Source organism: Colias eurytheme, chromosome 1 (genome assembly GCF_061535395.1).
Source record: "Colias eurytheme isolate Ceu_HAF_F1 chromosome 1, ilColEury1 Martin Lab GWU primary, whole genome shotgun sequence".
Classification (NCBI taxonomy): Eukaryota; Metazoa; Arthropoda; class Insecta; order Lepidoptera; family Pieridae; genus Colias; species Colias eurytheme.
Window position 1 is genome coordinate 13,173,696 of NC_142980.1, and position 20,438 is coordinate 13,194,133.

General features: G+C 34.1%; 1 protein-coding gene across 2 annotated transcripts in view; it reads right to left on the bottom strand.

The window, feature by feature from the left end:
* The window catches only part of LOC149911331 (adenylate cyclase type 6), a 138,050-nt gene that overhangs the window by 24,900 nt on the left and 92,712 nt on the right, over positions 1-20,438 (bottom strand). For both annotated transcript variants that reach the window (XM_090105416.1, XM_090105407.1), the window contains 3 exons: positions 19,556-19,705; positions 8,065-8,186; positions 1,204-1,296 (listed from right to left, as the gene is read on the bottom strand). In XM_090105416.1, the coding sequence (XP_089961542.1) occupies positions 1,204-1,296; positions 8,065-8,186; positions 19,556-19,705 (365 nt within the window). The remainder of the gene's footprint in view (positions 1-1,203; positions 1,297-8,064; positions 8,187-19,555; positions 19,706-20,438) is intronic.

Sequence of the window (20,438 nt, forward strand, 5' to 3'; positions counted from 1 at the left end):
AAGTTGCATTGTAAATGATTTTGCGCTGTTTAAATTATTTTTTAAGATCCAGGGAGGTTAGAGAAAACAAGGTTTTACCCAACCTTGTTTTCTCTAACCTCTTTTACCATTTCCTTTTAAGTACCAATTCCTTTTAAGTAGCAATTTTGTTTCCACTACTTATCAACTCCTATTAAAAATAATTTTCACAATAATATTTTTATGTCATAAACTGTACGAATATCGAAAATATTACAAGTATTTATAAAGAAAACGTCGGGTTCCTTGGCAAAACATTCTTATAACAAGAACAACATACGTAGCCCTCTGTTATTCTTAAATTTTCCTCGTAATCTATGAATTACATTGTGCATTAAAAAAAAACAATCCATAGCATATTTTATACCAACAAAATAGTGTTACATAAAATAAAATCACATGAATCTTTTTTTAAATGTAACCGAACCTCCTTCACCAGCTTCGAATTGCGAACCTCCTACTTTTACGCAAATCTTTGAAACATTACCCTTGTAGAATAATGTCAGATAGTAATTACCCGAGGCCTTTTTACGGTGTCTATGGGTGCAGAAACGCACTCTATTGTTTTAATGAAATGCAGCAGTGGAGTAGGCGGCTCACATGACGTTAGGCTGTAATCGACGCTCATTATGACAGAAACACTGCGAACGTATTCCTGACTTTTTTAAAGGTATTTTATGTCAATAAAAGCGATGGTGGTCTGATGGTAAGCGCTATCACCATCCATAATATTAACATTTAATTACACGAACATTTACAGAGGTGTAAGGCCGTATAATAAAGGTATGGGATGAAGACTGGAATAAGGGTAAAGGAAAGGACTAGTAAACAAAACGCTACGTATCTCCAGTCCATTTCTATTATATTTTTAGAGTATTTTGGGTCTTCTTGGCAGCGTTGGGCGAGTAGAGGCAATCACGACAGCGTAGAGGGCCTGAATGTCTATGATCGGCCGTCATTGTACATATTTATTCGTAATCGCCGTAATGGCGTCCAAGATTGACGATCATCTATTGGGCCAATGCTGCCTATTGTGAAGAAGGCCCAGTATTTGTTTATTTAGTTTTTTTTGTTTATATAGTAGATGTTTATTATCTTAATCGCTGTGTTCGCGGCAAACATTGACGCTTATTTGTAGGGCCAACGCTGCCCATTGTGTCGAGGACCAATTTAAATGGTACTTACCGTGCAAACAGTTCATTCAGAAGGCGTACGAGTTCCTCGGCCGTGCATTGGTCAGATAGTGAGGTGAAGCCGCAGATGTCAGCGAACAGGATGCTGCGAACAAATAATAGTTTACATACATTTGAAGACGCTAATCGGTTATCTATATGACGATTTGACAGTTCTATTAGCGTTGGACTGTGAAAAAACTATATGGGATTTGTTAACTGTTAACGGTTTTAAAGCGAAATTATATTTGAGGAAACATAGTTGATCTTATCCGTTAAGTTGCGTGGACAATTTGAAAACTTAACGAATATTTAAAATTCACAATGATTTCAAATAATTCATTTTGCATAGTACCATTATCACTTCCTAACTTTCTATTGAAAATTTTCATGTAAAAAAATGACAAATTTAATTTAAAAATTAATGAATTTTTTTCCAATATCATAAAATTATAAAAAATTGTTTTCAGTTCAATATAGAAACCAGGTAAGTAGGTTAAACTTTTATTGAATAAAACATGGGATATACCTACATTTATCTGATCACGAAATACACTCAGCATTCGACGCACTTCTAAAATATATCCAAAATATATCAGTCATTTTTGTGAATGTCAAAATGTCATATATAGACCGGGAGATACTGACACAAAATTTCGAGTCATTTGTAACAAGGATGGCGGTTCTACAGGGGTCTTAGTACGCAATGACAAAAAGAAAAATGATGGTCCGAACGCTGGTACCGGTGGCTTAGTCGCGTGGGCGTTTGTCGAACTCGTCGGAAAAATAGCGAAAGTCAAACGATTTGTAACACAAAAATTTTAGAATTTACCGATAGCCCATAAAAAAGTAGTAGGCGGTAGTGTGATGCCATACTTTTCTGGTGTGACTTACAGCCCGCCATACCGACGCGAATGTGTTGATTTAAATAAAACAATCATTCAACCATTTGTACCAGGCTAACTTTTGCACAGGTAACTATCGTCGTGCAGCCATTTACGAAAATCGCCATGCCATACTTTTCGGACGATTCCAAATGGTCGCCATACCGCCGAAAATCTGCAAAAAATTTTTATTTCGCCAAACTTTTTGTACCAGTATTGCATTTGGATTTTTGGAGAGTATTTGATAAAATGTGACCATTATTATATTTGCCATACTTCTAGTAGGGGGAAAAAGTGCTGTCATACTTGAAAAATTAATTTAGTATTAATTTATATAAGTGAAGATTTCCAACACCTAGATCTTTGAAATTTTGTATTTATATTCGTTGATCCTCAAACTTACAGGAAAAATAAGTGCCATACTGTTACAAATCGTTTGACTTTCGCTATTTTCCGACGAGTTCGACCAACGCCCACGCGACTAAGCCGCCGGTACCAGCGTTCACGCCATCGTTTTTCTTTTTGTCATTGCGTACTAAGACCCCTGTAGAACCGCCATCCTGTTACAAATGACTCGAAATTTTGTGTCAGTATCTCCCGGTCTAATAGAGATATCGATCAGCCGTGGTTTTCGTTATTTTGTTCTAATACTTGCAACTAACTACGTAGTTTTCTAGATAATATATTTCTAATTACATTTCATTACATCTTAAAGTCTGCCTATTTTTCTAAAAACAATATACAAGATTAAAAAAAAAATGAATATTGAAATGCCTAGTTCTCTTAAAAAATGAAAACAGAAAAAGAAATGTGCTTACAATACTTCTAGTAACAATAATAGGCATATACAAGACATTTCCTTTCTCTAATAGTCCAATGAGGTGGGACATCAGACAAAATCGGGAAGATCAGTCGCAAAGCGCCGGCTTTACTAGGTAAGTATGTGTGTTGTGATGTGTGTGCATTGTTATCCTTAAGGAAAACGCGGACTGATACAGAATACGCAAAATATTATCTACTACTCTAAATACATTATAGCAGATCTTGATACATGTATTTGAATTTGCTATTTGTTAGGTATATTTTAAAGAACTGCGAATAGAATAGTGAGAATTATTTATATACGAGAGACAATATTGACAATGAGTAATGACCGTGTACAAAAATCACAAAATTTTTTTTATCCTTCTTAACGAAATTATAAGCCAGCAACCCCTCAAGACGTGCTTAATATTATTTAAAAAAACTAACTGCAAATACAACTGGTGTAATACAAGACACACGCGCACAAGAACTCCTCTGACGCAGTGTAAAAACGCAAAGCTCTAACCAGTCAAAGAGTTCATACCGGGATTTTAGGAACCATTAATCACACGACACATCAATCAATACGCAGCTGAATGAATCTTCTCATTCAAACATCGGAATCCAATGATAGCAGACGACAAACTTCTATCGAACTCGGCGTTTTTACAACTAGGTCGCTCGCCTCACAGAGCGCGTACCACATATGTCGATAGCATTATGCTAATTTGTGAATTTGTATGTATGTAATTATGTTTTATGTTCTCAGAGTGTATGCGAAACACATCTAAGCTTGATTAGTCGTACTTGTTTAAACTCGCACGATCCGAGGATGTGTGACGTCACGTATGTAATGTTAGTTTTCAATGGCTAGTCTAATTGCGAATAGAATATATTACTTTTAGCACCCTCATTTGGAACAAAGAAGGGATTAAATAGGTCGGAGAAATAAGAGCATGGTTAGAATTTAAAGTACAAACATGTGCGACATACATATTATGTAGTGTTCGAAGCCAGCCGTTAAATTTTTTATACATTATATTCGCGTAAAACTCAGCAAAACAAACTCATGTGATGAGTTTATTTGTGTAACTTTCTCTCAATCCCTTTCAAATAAGTCGGCAGGTACAGAGGTTAATGTGTTAGCGATACTAACTCAAAAGTTTTACACCTGGCTTGAAATATTTAGAGTCGAGTACGATATTACCGAGAAAATAGAGCCTATTTTATAAAAGGGATAGGATGTCCTAAAATACCTTTATTCAATTCAAAATAATTATAAAATATATTCAAACTAAAGAATAGAATCACGATGTAGATAACATTTTAATTATTTTTTTGAAAACTCAATAATCTTTCTATATTTTTATTTACGAAGTCTGTGCCTTCCTTCCGTTTAAATAAACATTTCGTCAAACTAAGCCGCTGTTGATTATTTACATTTGTACATAAATGAAATTGGAGCGTGAGATTGTAAAACGTATGACTAAATTTGTATTACGGCGTCCAAAGGAATGAGCTTTTTACTGATATAAAGGTAGGGGAAACACAATAATTATTCACTTCTCCTTATTTATAAAAAGTTCAAGTCTAGACAACAGTTTGTCGAAAATGATGAATATCACTTACTAGGAAACTAGATAGTAAACATTTATACCTACAAACCGTTCAGTCCCCGACATCACGTGTGCCAATGTGGGCACAGCCGAATCTATTTTCCGCTCGTGTATCCCAGCTATAACATATAGATAAGGGCGTATTCCCAACGCGATTACGGCCCTAATTGTCCGCAACTACTGAAGCGTTCAAACCAGATTAATTATTATTTGCGACTTAGGCCACGTTCACACGCTCTGTTGGAAATTTACAATTCGGTCGAGGAGCTAATTCAATTTGGGAGGATGATGTGTTACCCTGATCCGTATGACGCGGTGACGTCTCATACAGAACAAAGCAGATATCAGCAGAATTACGGGATCGTATAGACTAGACCTAATCTCCATCTCCTACAATCTTATCTAAATTATTAATCCGAGCTGAGTATAGAATTACTAATAAGTGAATTGTTGGTAGTAAAGGGTATGACGGGCGTAGGTATATTTGAATGGAGATTTATCAAACGGAGCTTTCTTTATAGCGTTGTATTAAGTTTATTTGTAATGAGATATTTGTTTATTCCATTAGAAACTCCTATAAACCATTTACGAACAAGATGCTTTATGCTGACAACATTTTTTTAATACTTATAGTAAAAAACATCGAGTAGTACTTATATGATTTTGTTGGAACAATAAATTACTCTGAAAGTTTGTCATACATTCAATTTATAATAAAGCCAAGAAGTATATCAGACTAGCTTTCCGCCCGCGGCTTCGCCCGCGTTTTCAAAGAAAAACCCGTTCCCGTAGGATTTCCGGGATAAAACCTATCCTATGTCCTTTCTATCGAAATATCTCTATACCAAATTTCATGCAAATTGGTTCAGTAGTTAAGACGTAATTGAGTAACAGACAGACAGACAGAGTTACTTTCGCATTTATAATATTAGTATGGATTGTCAAAGAAGAAAAACCTGTATCCCTATGTTCCTTTTAAAAATGTATTAAACGAACATGGAGAAAACTTCAGTCTTTTCAATAAATAGAATTTTCCAATTCCTTGCATAAAGAACGAGGTTGGATTCTCAAGCATCCAGATGAAGAGAATGTTTCAAAAGCCCTTTTATAAAACGATTTGCAAAAATGCTTCTCATTTTTGTATTATATGAATCAGTGTATGGACTATCCCAATACAATTTTTCAATCCATATTATGTCCTTTCGAGATAATGTTTTTGTGACAAAATGTAGCTTATATCTTTAGCTGAAGGACAATTTTTGCATGTACCAAATCACAGTTAATCATTCAAGTAAGGACAGAATTAAATAATTTCCTATTAAGAATATTACTATGGCTTAATAAAATGTAATGCAATAACATGAGATTAAAGAAGCCCCTAAGAAGAAGATTGTATGACTATTGCTCATAAATAAAACGAGCCTAATATTTGATGTGGGTAACTTTCTTGTTCATAAGAGAATCTCGACAAATACTTGGAGAAACGGTGTGTTATTTTTCTTGTTACGGTTGTTTACAATTTTGCGGGTTTAATATGACATATTTTGATTGTAATAATAGAACACACGTTACAATATACATGTGTCAATTATGTTTCAATTAATGTAATATTAGTACTATCTAGAACACAAAAAGAAAAAGCTGTATATACAGCTTTTTCTTTTGTATGTCATACTAGCTGCGCTTCGCGGTTTCACCCGCGTGGCTCCGCTCCTGTTAGTCTTAGCGTAATGATATATATAGCATATAGCCTTTCTCGATAAATGGGCTATCTAACACCGAAAGAATTTTTCAAATCTGACTAGTAGTTCCTGAGATTAGCGCGTTCAAAAAAACTAACAAACTCTTCAGCTCTATAATATTAGTATAGATTATCATAATACGTTTACAAAACAAAAAATACCAAAGTTCCGACTTACAGATAAACTGTTTATCACTCTATTAAAATATAATCACCCATCCTTCCGAGAAGGTCGATCAATTGAAATTTCCCACCACATTGAAATCAGCATACGACTTACGGGTCTATAAAGTTTCCAACACGCACCGGGGGACCGTCCTCGATCCGTAACGAACTTACCAACTTCTCTCTGTTAACGTTACGTTGAAACTGATTTCGTGTTGCGGTACGTTTGATGTATACTATGGCTTAGCTTTATCCTTTGACTTTATGGAGCTTTTTTGTTTGTTGCGAGGTAATTAGAATTGTTGGTATGCTCATAGAAGACAGCGTATAGTTGTGGAATCACGCTAAAGATCGTTCTCTCTGTATGATTTTGAGTTCGATCTTAACTGATTTTATACTGCAAATTATCTATCGTTATATTTATAAGGTAGAAAGTGCTAGCTTAAGTAGTACCGAAAAAAATATAGAAATAGGAAACTACTTAACTATCAATTAACAATTAGTCATAATTACTTCTCAACCCTTATGTTCGACTACTCTTTCATTAAAGTATCATTTAATTATATATCGGCTATAGAGCGGCTATTAATCTATTCGAATTTCAGCATGGGTCGACCTATTTCCACCTAAATAACCTTACAGGTAAGCATTACTGCCGTTAACCGTACTACCTATTCACTATTCACTGGCCTGCAGGTGTGATTCCATATATTATATTCTGTTAATCGAATATTCCAGAATTCACAAGATTTACTTCAGAATTTAGCAAAATATGTATGTAAGTAAAGAATATTTATATGTCTCAAAAAGTTAAAAAAAATTACATTGAATTGACCAACCACTACGTATAATTCCTTCCTTACGAACAAGATCCATTAAAAAACTATGCCATCAATTATTTGGACATAAAAGCACATGATAAAAGTAAGCACATTATTTAAATACCAACTACGTTAAGGCGATAACAACACTTCGAAATAAAACTTCCTGACTCAAGAATTAACTTTTTAAGCCAGGACGATAGAGACGTTATAATCACGGGAAAAATGGAATTTAATTTGAAAGTTTTTTTTTACTTCAGTAATACTTTGAGATGGATAGATATTGACATTTTACGAAGGAACTTATAGGTATTAGTTTCTGTTAGCGATAAGGATGATGATATAATAGTTCAAGTTAGTTCATAGGAGTGTGTTATGAATAGGGTAGTAAGAACTTTTAAAAGGTCTTGAACTTTCAACGCATCATGTTTCATCAAACAACGTATAGGTATTTTTTAATCAGATTTTATTATTTCGTTGTATGAATTGCTATTGTAGGTACTCTACAGTCAATGCACTTAGACAATACAAGTTATTCGATCCTCATGTTATAAGCAAATCACATTTTACGCAATACATTAGGTACATACAATTCGCCAAATAAAATGTTTTTGATTACAATCGCTATCCGATATTTTCAACGAATTTTAAATAAACGTACTTAAATTTACGATAGCAATACGATTTGCTTCCAATAAAATGTTAATCTTTACATCAGTCCTTTGAAATTACAAAACGCAAACGTCCTCATTTCCTATTAATATCTACTATTTGCCAGCAATTCATTTTCGTCCAAATAGAATCGAAATGAACAGAAGGTCAAATATTTACAACTAGACTGACCTGACATTCTCATATCGTTGGATGTAAATCTTGTGGAATTGCTCCTGTCTTGGCTGGTTAGCAATGTCCGCCTTCATCTCCATGGCAACGTGGCGTGGAAGCACCGAGAGTAGGAGACGCTCCTGAAAAACAATCTTGTTCAGTACAACGTATAATGCAACATAATGCAATGATAAACCGTACGACACAACGTACAATATATGGTACGATACAACGTTCTATTCAACGTACAATACATCGTACGATACAGCGTACCGTACGTCGTACGATACATCGTACTATACACCGTACGGTACATTGTACGACACAACGTACGATAATATCTTACATCGTACAAAAGTGGTTTGAAATGCATGTGTGGTGGCACACATTTAAGTGATATGTGAATGTAATGCACATTTATATAATATTACAGTAATGGAATATGCGAGGTATGGGGACTCAAGTGTATGGGGAAAGCCTGGAGCAATTTTAGATTCTTGCAATCTTAAATTTTATATTATTCGATATATTATGCAGTAGTACGTCGCAAAAAATCAATTATTTTAAATACCCCATGGTCAAAGTGATAGTTTATTAATTTCATCTGATTATTACTTTTAAACTATCAGTATATTAGTCCATTGAATAAAAAGTTCTAGAGTGCGTGAGTTAGTAACGTAAGATGTTTCTTCGGAAACATGTCAAGAGTCCCTAGGTAATAAACATACTAAAACCCCGGGCCACTAGGAGGAGCCCCGGAGTGGGGGGAGGGGGAAAATGGGTCCATTTTTTCATTTTTCGCTTAAATCTCAAAAACGGTACATGTTAGAGAAAAACTTTCAAGGAAAAGTTGAAAGGCCATAAAATTATCTACAAGTTGTACCTGAATCATTTTTTCCTATATCCTACCGTTTCTGAGTTATACGCAGTAAAACATGATTTTGGCTCAAACAATTTCCACATCAATCGATCAAAAAATATTTCTTTCTTCCAAAAAACTCAAAAGTGCAACTTGTGACCGGTACTGATAGATTGCTCTTAATTAGGTCTATAATTGGTAAAATAAACACATTCCTCCATGGAAGCCTTTAGGAGGAATCGATTGTCAAAATATTATATTATGGTAGTTTGAGTTACTGAACTTGATCTTTTTATTTTTTTCTTCCAAAAAACTCATAAGTGCAACTTGTGACCGGTACAGATAGATTTCTCATAATTGGGTCTATCATTGATAAAAATACCAGATTCCAACACGGAGGCGTTTACGGGGAATTGAATTTTATTAGGGTAGTTACGATACTTGAACTTTTTATTTTTTTTCTCCAAAAAAACTCAAAAGTGCAACTTGTGACCGATACTGATAGATTGCTCTTAATTAGGTCTATAATTAGTAAAATAAACACATTCCTCCATGGAAGCCTTTAGGAGGAATCGATTTTCAAAATACTATATTAGGGTAGTTTGAGTTACTGAACTTGATCTTTTTATTTTTTTTCTTCCAAAAAACTCAAAAGTGCAACTTGTGACTGGTACTGTTAGATTGCTCTTAATTAGGTCTATAATTGGTAAAATAAACACATTCCTCCATGGAAGCCTTTAGGAGGAATCGTTTGTCAAAATACTATATTAGGGTAGTTTGAGTTACTGAACTTGATCTTTTTATTTTTTTCTTCCAAAAAACTCAAAAGTGCAACTTGTGACCGGTACAGATAGATTGCTCATAATTAGGTCTATCATTGATAAAAATACTAGATTCCACCATGGAGGCGTTTACGGGGAATTGAATTTTATTAGGGTAGATACGATACTTGAACTTTTTATTTTTTTTCTTCCAAAAAAACTCAAAAGTGCAACTTATGACCGGTACCGATAGATTGCTCATAATTAGGTCTATCATTGATAAAAAAACCAGATTCCACCATGGAGGCCTTTAGGAGGTATTGAATTTTATTAGGGTAGTTACGATACATGAACTTTTTAACTAACTACCCTAATAAAATTCAATTCCCCGTAAACGCCTCCATGGTGGAATCTGGTATTTTTATCAATGATGGACCTAATTATGAGCAATCTATCTGTACCGGTCACAAGTTGCACTTTTGAGCTTTTTGGAAGAAAAAAATAAAAAGTTCATGTATCGTAACTACCCTGATAAAATTCAATTCCCCGTAAGCGCCTCCGTGGTGGAATCTGGTATTTTTAGCAATGATAGACCTAATTATGAGCAATCTATCTGTACCGGTCACAAGTTGCACTTTTGAGTTTTTTGGAAGAAAAAAATAAAAAGATCAAGTTCAGTAACTCAAACTGCCCTAATATAATATTTTGACAATCGATTCCTCCTAAAGGCTTCCATGGAGGAATGTGTTTATTTTACCAATTATAGAACTAATTAAGAGCAATCTATCAGTACTGGTCACAAGTTGCACATTTGAGTTTTTTGGAAGAAAGAAATATTTTTTGATCGATTGATGTTGAAATTGTTTGAGCCAAAATCATGTTTTACTGCGTATAACTCAGAAACGGTAGGATATAGGAAAAAATAATTCAGGTACAACTTGTAGATAATTTTATGGCCTTTCAACTTTTCCTTGAAAGTTTTTCTCTAACATGTACCGTTTTTGAGATTTAAGCGAAAAATGAAAAAATGGACCCATTTCCCCCCTCCCCCCACTCCGGGGCTCCTCCTAGTGGCCCGGGGTTTTAGTATGTTTATTACCTAGGGACTCTTGACATGTTTCCGAAGAAACATCTTACGTTACTAACTCACGCACTCTAGACCCCCCTTGGAGGGACTCATTCAATGGACTATATCTATAATCTAAATTTGACAACGATAAAACTATGCATATGCAAAATCACAATTTTGTTTCATTCGCACACACATACCTATCAAAGTGCCTTCATCAAAATACCCCTATAATGCTCGTCACCTTCAAAATGATTTTAACCGTTAGATGAAAATTGCCGTCAAAGCTATGGTGGCGTTAAATTGATTTTGCCACTACGGTATGTGATATCTAACTGAAAATTCGTTTAAGTAGCCAAGTATGACGATGCGCTTCGTCCACCCCCTTAATTCAATAACAGTCTAACTCAAAATATAGTCGCTAATATTGCCTGGGGAAAATTTTGATTGGACACTTTAGTGTGTCCTGTTAAAAGCAGGATCCTTTGAGTACTCAAAGGAGATAGCTTTTTTAAATTGATTTTTTTTTATCAATTTCACGTCCTTCACAACAAAAGAACGATGGACAATATCATGAGGAAGTATATTCATGAACAATAATATTATTACCTTCGTATGTTTGCTTGATCAAACGTATTTTATGAATTCCTTGTTAAAGAAATCCTATAAATAAAAAAAATCGCTTATTGCTTCTCATTACATTGCGTTAACAGTACATTAGTTTTTTTATGGTTAAAGGTCTTACAAGAAAGTAAAAGGCTACGTCTCAGTTATAGCTGGATTAAACATCAACCATCAACGTAAAATAGGTAAAATCATCATCACTACATAGTATAAAACAAAGTCGCATTCTCTGTTCCTATGTCCCTTTGTATGCTTAAATCTTTAAAACTTTACAACGGATCTTGATGCGGTTTTTTTAATAGATAGAGTGATTCAAGAGGAAGGTTTTAGTATATAATTTATTATGTTTTAGACAAAGCGGGCGAAGCCGCGGGTGGAAAGCTAGTTTTAAATAAAATAGTTCGCCAACTCGTCTTCTACCATAATTCTCTAGACTCTAGAGTTATAAATTGAACCAACCGATTTGTCATTGTACGAAGGTAAGAATTGATTTAATTAAAATAAAACAAAGGGATTCCCGATCGCTGATCGTAATAACGTTTCTTTGTTAAGAGTTATATTATGTACAAAGCTTCGGCTTTCGTTATCTTTCATTTCTAAGGTTTCAATTTTGGATCGAAACGATTACATTTTACATTTGTTTTGCTCTTCCATTGCTAGTAAAAATAACGAAATTGAATATTTCTATCGACGCAAAAAATATCATATTTTTTTAACGTAATTTAGATCTATGGAATAGAAAAAAATGTATGTTTCTATATAAATAACGTTATCTTCCGGTCACCGAATTTCGATTTGTCTAGCAATTTTATGTTTTATTTATAGAAAACTAACGAACTTTTGGTCACGTTTGACAGAAATAAACCAAATTATACAATCCAATAGATATCTTCAGTTTTGAAATTTACAAAAAATAGCATAGGTAATAGGTATCCTTATCGTTTTCTAGCCGACACAGCAAACCTTACTCTTCCAGGACATCCTGATCATAATATAGAGTTATGATTAATAAAAGTTTACAATCTATTCTCAAACCAAATTAATAAGCACAAAAATTTAATAAAAGATGACCAATCCGTTTTGTAAGAGCTTGCTTTAAAACAGTATGTCATAGGACTGATCTATTATGTTAGTTTCATAATAATTTTTAGTCGTATTATTATTAAAGTTAATTAAATTATTCTATTGTATAATTTAAGTAAATCATTATCAAATCATTATAAATTTATAATATTAAGTAAACCATATAAAAGAATATAGATTAGACCTCATTCCTTCATTTAGAAAATTCAAGTGTACTTACGGATTACGATGTGAAAACCAGCTAATAAATTAATTTATGAATAAATTTCACGGGTATTAGCGAAACACGATTAGGCTAATATAATTTGGGATTATTTAAATAATTTGTGGTTAATCGTTAATTTATCCAATCTGTAAAATTAGTAGAGTAATTGTGTAGCAATTGTGATTGTGGTTGATGAGCTAATGTCATGTTAATAACACAGTATACAGATACAACCAGTAGGGTAACCTCATACAACACGTTCGAAATGGATCGCGCACACAAGCAAGCGTGTTTACGAGAATCGTAAGGGTATTCTTTTATGTGTCAATTGTGATAATACCCTTAGAGCGTATACGCACTATGCGGGTAGCCGCATTGCGGGTAGCCGTCCGTGCGGTCCGCAAGCACAATTATGTACGGAATATTCATTTCTATGCGCACTGCGATGCGGCTACCGCAGACCGCACAGTGCGCATAGAAATGAATATTCCGTACATAATTGTGCTTGCGGTCAGCCCGACGGCTACCCGCAATGCGGCTACCCGCATAGTGCGTATAGGCTCTTACTATTCTCGTAAACACGCTTGCTTGTATGCGTGAGCCATTTCGAACGTGTTGTATGAAGTGTCCTTACTGGTTGTATCTGTATATTGTGTTAATAATGTAATGTATTGGATATAACTGATAGTGTAATTCACGCAATCATATTCAAATGAATTTGCTAACGAGTCCAATTTTGGCTTTAAATTCTATTTGCTAACGCGGAACACTTGATATCGACGAAACAATGGGTCGTCATAATGTTATGTGATACTTACATTCTTTGTTTTCTGCTGATGAAGCTTATTATTTTAAAAAAGTATGTTCATGACATTGATGGTGATTTAGAAAGCCCGAACTAATATAATAAAAATATTAATTGGGAATGTAAATTAAAAACGTCTGGGCGCGTAGGTATACCTATATTCTTCAAATCGCCATTAGCTTTGAATAAATTAGGAACTCAGCATTTCAGTATTCCTGATTATTAATTTCTAAGTTGCTGAATTCGGTAGGCAAGATGTAGATATACGGTAAAATTCTCGTGTCACAATGTTAATTGCGGCCCCCCTCCAAAACGGCGGGACCAATTCTCATGAATTTATATGTGCATATCGGGAAGGTCTGAGAATCGGCCAACATCTATTTTTCACACCCTTATGTTATAAGAGTAAGGCAGAACGTTTGCCGGGAGAGCCTTTAGTTTATAAAAAAAACCTTTCCCTGATTTCGTTCGTGATCAAATATCTTGTAATCGCCACGCATCATTCCCGCTAAGATAAACCATCATTGCTAATGAATTAACCGTATGGCGGGTTGGATTTTGATAAACCCGCTTAAAGAGGAAATTACAAGGGTTACGTGCGCAATCAACAACACCCGACAAATATATTTAGAATCGGAAGCACGAAGTCGAAATGTTACGTGTGATTTTGGTGTACAAAATGCATATAGTTGTAGTAATTAAACGTTGAATGTGATAATAAAATAGAGAAACTGTCGAAATATAACTTTTTTGAAAATTTAAAATGCTTTTCGCATATAATATATAATATTTATTTTTCACGGTAGAGCGAGCAAAGGAACAAGTAGGCCTGCTTATGTTTAGTGGTCACCAAATACATTTCTTCGCTAATTTTCACCAGGGCAATGATCACACTTTATTTATATTTATTTCGAAATATTTTTCCATCAACCGTTAAAGGGGAGCTTGGTAGTTCATAATTAACAATCTTGTAGTTCTTTTTATTCAGGTATAATTACAACTATTAATAATATTAGCCAAATCGAACAATTATTACGTTGATAGTTGTTATAACTACATGTATATCATCTTAATCTATACTAATATTATAAAGAGGAAAGGTTTGTATGTATGTATGTATGTATGGTTTTCACGCATAAACTACTGGACCGATTTTGATGAAATTTGGCACAGGTAATCTTTAGACTCTGAGAAATAACATAGGCTACCTTTTATTGCGAAAAATGTACCACGGACGAAGCCGGGGCGGACCGCTAGTAATTTTTATATAAATCTCGTGTCACAATGTTTGTCCTCAATGGACTCCTAAACCACTTAAACGATTAAAATAAATATCGCACACCATGTGCAGTTCGATCCAACTTGAGAGATAGGATAGTGTACCACGGGCGGGCGAACCCGGGGCGGACCGCTAGTAGCCCTATGAATATCTGAAACATTTACATTACGAAACCATATCACACGTGTCTACAAATGTAATATTGCTAACGTTTTATTGAAATAACTTCAACACGAGTTGAACCACAAACATTTTGATTTAATTTAGGTACGGTACTCGCTTTTTGGTGGTTGATATGAAATTTATTTTGCGAGTGTGGTTTTAAAACAATATGGCTATATGAGTATATTTAGCAGACCGCTTTGATTGAATGTCAACTGCAGATAATGAGGGTTCAGGTATGTCGGTAAATTATTTAGTATGTATATTGTTTTGGGTGATATTCCTTGATAGCTGAAACTATCAAACTTTAATCAGATATTCTGAACTTTCATTCCTTAGTATAACGGTTTATGAAACAACAAATAATTAGTAGTAAATAACAAAGATCTAATGAATTCAAAATGTCGGAACTACCCAAAATTTAGATACCGACCGAAGGGCATCAGTTTTCAAATAAAAAAATGGCCAAAATGGATTCACTCAGTCGAAATTAATGACAAATGTAACAATAAAAGATTTCTTTAATTTATCTCTAAATCCAGATATTTTTCAAAAACACATTATGGCCCTTTGTTTGTTGTTTACCATTTCAAGAAAGTCCCTTATAATATTGGTTTCAACGCTACCGGTAAACACTTGAACAAGGACGCTTTACAGTTCACGTCATAATAAATATTCATAATCGTCGATTCTATTCACAACTGCACCCATAATACAAAAGGTCACACATTTCCTGAACTTGAAATTCGTTAAAATTCCAATGCAGCGATAAACACCATCAAGTGAACCTTAAAAATAATGATGTTTACAGAACAAAATATTAGAGAATATAATGGTATTTGCAAAATAATACCCGGTAAAGGTACATAATCTATTACTTAAATGGAAGAAACATTTCAAGTTATTGTAACAAACGTTGCATATATCCGTCTAAACAAATTGGATTAGGGTAAGGAAGAGAGAACGGTACAAACATCCAGAGTCATCTCTTAAAGTATTAAAACAGTATTGCCCAGCTTTCATGCGAGGTTAAATTTATACATGACATTAAATTGTTAAACAGATTCAACTAGAAAACTAATCAATCTAAATCTTTCGAAAATGATTCAAATATAAAATAAAACTAATCTTCTTCAGTTTTCCCCTCACTTTAAAATGAAATAATTGAAGCAACTGTAATCCTTTTAAATTCTTTATAACATTGTCACTGAGAAGGAACAATGCATTGCTGTTATCATTAATTAAGAAACTGTCCAATGAAATACCCTTATAAAGTTATAAATAGTGTCATAATTCCGAACAAAAAAATGTCATAATTGTTCATTGCTACGATAAAGGGTGCTATTACTTTCAAGGACTTAAACGACGTTGGCGCTAAAATCCCTATCTATTAGTTAAGATTTGCAGCCAGTATCCACTAGATAGTAAGTTCAGTGATGTGAATACTAATACCTAAGTGCATAAGAGGATAGATTTAACTACAGTCGCAAGGGCTTTTCAATAGTAATAGGGAATTGTAGAACAAAATTGTTCATCGAAGTTTTAGGCTAAGCTCATTTCAACATGGGATTATTGGAGATTTTTATTTGAAAAAGTATAATATAAGTCTATAAAAGTATGTAATGCATATTATGTTAAGTTTATTAATGATCAGCTTCTTATACTGCAATATATTCCCAATAATGGCAGAAAAAAGCATTGCAATAAAAGGTCTCCACTGCAGTAAAAGTTTTTACGAGAATCACGACGGTTAAAATAAAATTGTAAGAAAACTCAAGGATCATACGATGACAAACAAGCTAATTAAACGTCTTTAAAACGGATAACTAGAAGTTTCAGTACCAATAGTTTAATTAAAGAAAAAATACACGAACAGCGTCATGATAATATTGTTTCATACAATCTTGTTCAAGTCGGAAAAACGTTCAGTTCTGCGAAGTTCGTTAAGGTTTTATGCAAAGAAGGAAATGTTTTTAAAATGACATTTAAATTGGTTTGAGTGAATTTAATTTTTACTTGTTAATACTTTTCTTGTAAATGTTTAAGACTGAATAGTTGAATAAAAATTATTTAACTAGTTCCAATAGAAATAAATTGGTTACGTAGTCTTCAATTCTCTGGTATGTTTATTTTAAGAAATTCTAACATAACAGCACAATTACAAAATCACTTTTCATACAATCCTTTGTGCCATACCATTGTGCAAATCTTTACTACATACATTTGTATTTGATCTCAGATACGTATGCACTTCAAACTTATCTGTATAGAGTGATTATCACACATCTTAGTTGACCTGAGTACCTCAAACATACATTTCTATACAATATTGCGCATCACAATATTCCATAGATCTTCTTCTAGTGATAAATACCTGAACAACAGCATTGATACTATCAAGGTTTAGGTTATTACTTATTTGATAGCATCAAAATACCAGTTAAGCCTCATTTACGTCAATATCTAACTTTAAAGCAATTTTATTATTACTTTTTACAAAAAGCGGACTACAATAGCTCACAAAATATCAAGATTAAAATCACTGAAATCCGTTTTGCAAGGACCCTCAAAGGAAACTCGATTTTTCCTTGACGCAATATGAAAATTACATCGCGTATAGCTATTTATTGTATAACTACGTTGTATTTTTAAGTATTACGTATTATGATAAACGAGGCGCTCACCTGAGCCCCACCTAAATTGTAAATCGAAGAAAAATAGAATTAAATTGTAATTTTTGCGGTGCAGAACGTGAAATATCCCAAACAAATTGTATGGAAATTAAATTAAAATTATTTTATCATAAATAACATTTGAAGATAATTTTATTCCGTTTCAAGAATGCATTTCATATTTTAACTTTTTTTAATCTTATGGAAATTTAAAGATTATTATGTGTTTAATATTATAAAAATATCGCGTCGTCTATGTTTTGTTTATTTTTTTTCTCTTATGGATTTAGCAAAAGTAATAACTTTATCTTTCATACCGCGATACGCGAAAGCTATTGAAACTAAATAATTATGACTATAGATACAATTCGATAATTCTGCAAGTTTTGTACGTGAAAATCTAGTCTCAAACCTTATACCGTTTAAACCGTATATTACATAACTATACTGACAAGTTAAAGGAACCCCTATCAATCAGTAGCCTGAAGGAAACCCAAAAGTTTTGCTTCGGACACATACCGTATGGTGTTCATCGATAATGGTTTTATAACTTGGAATAAGGGACGAACAGACGTCATATATTACTATGTATTTGAAGCTTTACCGATACTATCTGGTAGTAATGTCCTAATCTTAAGAAAGAAGGAGGATTAATGACACCATTTATAACTTAAGAACGGCTGAACTGTATTATTTTTCCTTACTTTGATTTATTAGGTCCTCCGCTACAAAAGACTATTAAAACATCGGAAAAATCCACGGAAATACGTTTTACGGGTCAGCTAATAATAATTTCTGTGCCCCGAGGTTTGTTAGATCTTTCTGTCAAGATACTCTAGGTAAGCTGGTCTTTTAACGGATCAGTAATCTCTTATTCAATACCGCAGAAACGTTCTTATTTGTAGAAATTTATAAGGGTATTATCGACAAACCGAACTAATAGGAAACTTATTGTCCAACTTTGATTTCAACGTTCGGCCTTTTGGAAACTGTGATTCCTTTTCTTTTGAAATAACTAACATTTATGTTGGTAATATGTATAATGTATATTGGAAGTAGTCTGTTGACTTATTGCAATAGCCACAGGCAAAATTGTACAGTAGTAGATAGAATAAACTTTGGACACAATGGTCGATGTCAAATTGAGCAAACCAAACCAAAACAAACAGTCAACTAGCTGGTCAAGTTTAATTCAGTTTCTATTTAACCGTGCTGAAATTAGTTTTCAAGTCAATTCATGTCAAAACCACTGAGCGGAGGTTTAGTGAGTCGTGCATGGAGTTCCACCGGTAGAAATGTCGCTAAATTATTCGTCCGAAAGGAAAAATACGAAACCAAAGTTGTGAAGTCAGTTGCATTCGACGTTCCGGTCCAGTCGCTGAACAATTTGAGTGAACGCCGGATTTTAGGTCCTCGAAATGTTTTCGACTAGCGCTAACTCGATTATGTGTATAATACGATCACATGCATACATTTAACTCAGCTGTTCTGTGAATCGCCTACGCTCTTGAATTTTACTAATGAAATTATAAAGTTCCTCGTAGACTATTTTTAAAATATTGAATATCAATAATTAATAAAGGAAGAAGAATTTCAGGATAAAGTAGACTAAAAATAATTACCTGGAATAGAATTCTTCGTAAAAATCTATTATTAAGCTTCTAATAAGCTTGTTATCTGAGCATCAGCTTTTTGAATCATAAAAGATTGGACCATTATTAAATATGTTTAACAAGAATAGGAGTTACATCATAAGGAACAAACACTACAATATCTGTGCACTATTGGTATCTAGTAGTGATAATAGTCAATTTTGTCATAAAAATAAAAGGTGTATTGTTTCTACCCACAATTTAGTATACGAACCTCGCAAACAACCTAAAAAGTAGAGCGACTCCAATGTTTTACTTCATATTCCCATCCCAATCAAAAAGTTTGATCACAAGGCTGGATTCGAACCCCCATTACTATAAAAGTAAGAAGAACAAACCTGCTGTTGGTTCTCGCGCTGTGTCACGAGGCGCGCCTCAACGCAGTCGCGGGTCTCGAGGAAGGCGCGGCGCTGGGCCAGCTCCCGGGGATAGTGCGTCATGATGCCGGCGATGTTGCAGGCGAGCAGGGTGGCCAGGTTGCAGAAGATCTGGTGAGGAAGAGTGTAGTTTAAAAGTAAGTCTGTAAAGTCGGTTTACTGACGATAGTTGAACGTGACAACGTCCGATTGTGCTTCTTTGTCGCTTGTTCCGCGCTCTCGCTTGCACTTCAAGCCTTACATGGAACGCCTCAGAGCGAGGTAACGCCGCATGAGTCATGTTTTTTCGTGCGTGCAACCGGCTCAATCGAATTATAAGACGTTGTCACATCAAAAAAAGCGTGTGTGCCAAGCAAACCTGTCAGAAGTGAAACTTCTTTGGCAAAATTCAAAGACCAAAATCCGACGCCTTATTCCATTACGTGACGGTATTGCCATGACGCGATCATACAATTTTACTCTCAACGCGCCTATAGAAGTTTCACTTCAAAAAGCATCTGGTAAAGGATCGTTTATAGATTGATGGTACAAGTAGGTACAATTTGCTTGAGAGTGACTTGTCCATGACATGGCCTCCTGATACAGTGGTTAGAGCATGAGCGTTTAAAACGAGTCGTAATACTACATGGAGTCAACTGGTACAATGGATACTTTTAATAAGTTTAGCTTTAAAACTTGCTACACGCTCATAAAATTGACTAGTGTTCCAATATCACATTTTACACAAACGTCGAAAGTTTGCTGTATGTCTCCTTGCAATACCTAGTTTAATTTATTTAACCATCTAAATGACCTTAACAATGTGCACTATAATATAGTGTATATTATATCCATATGTAACCCA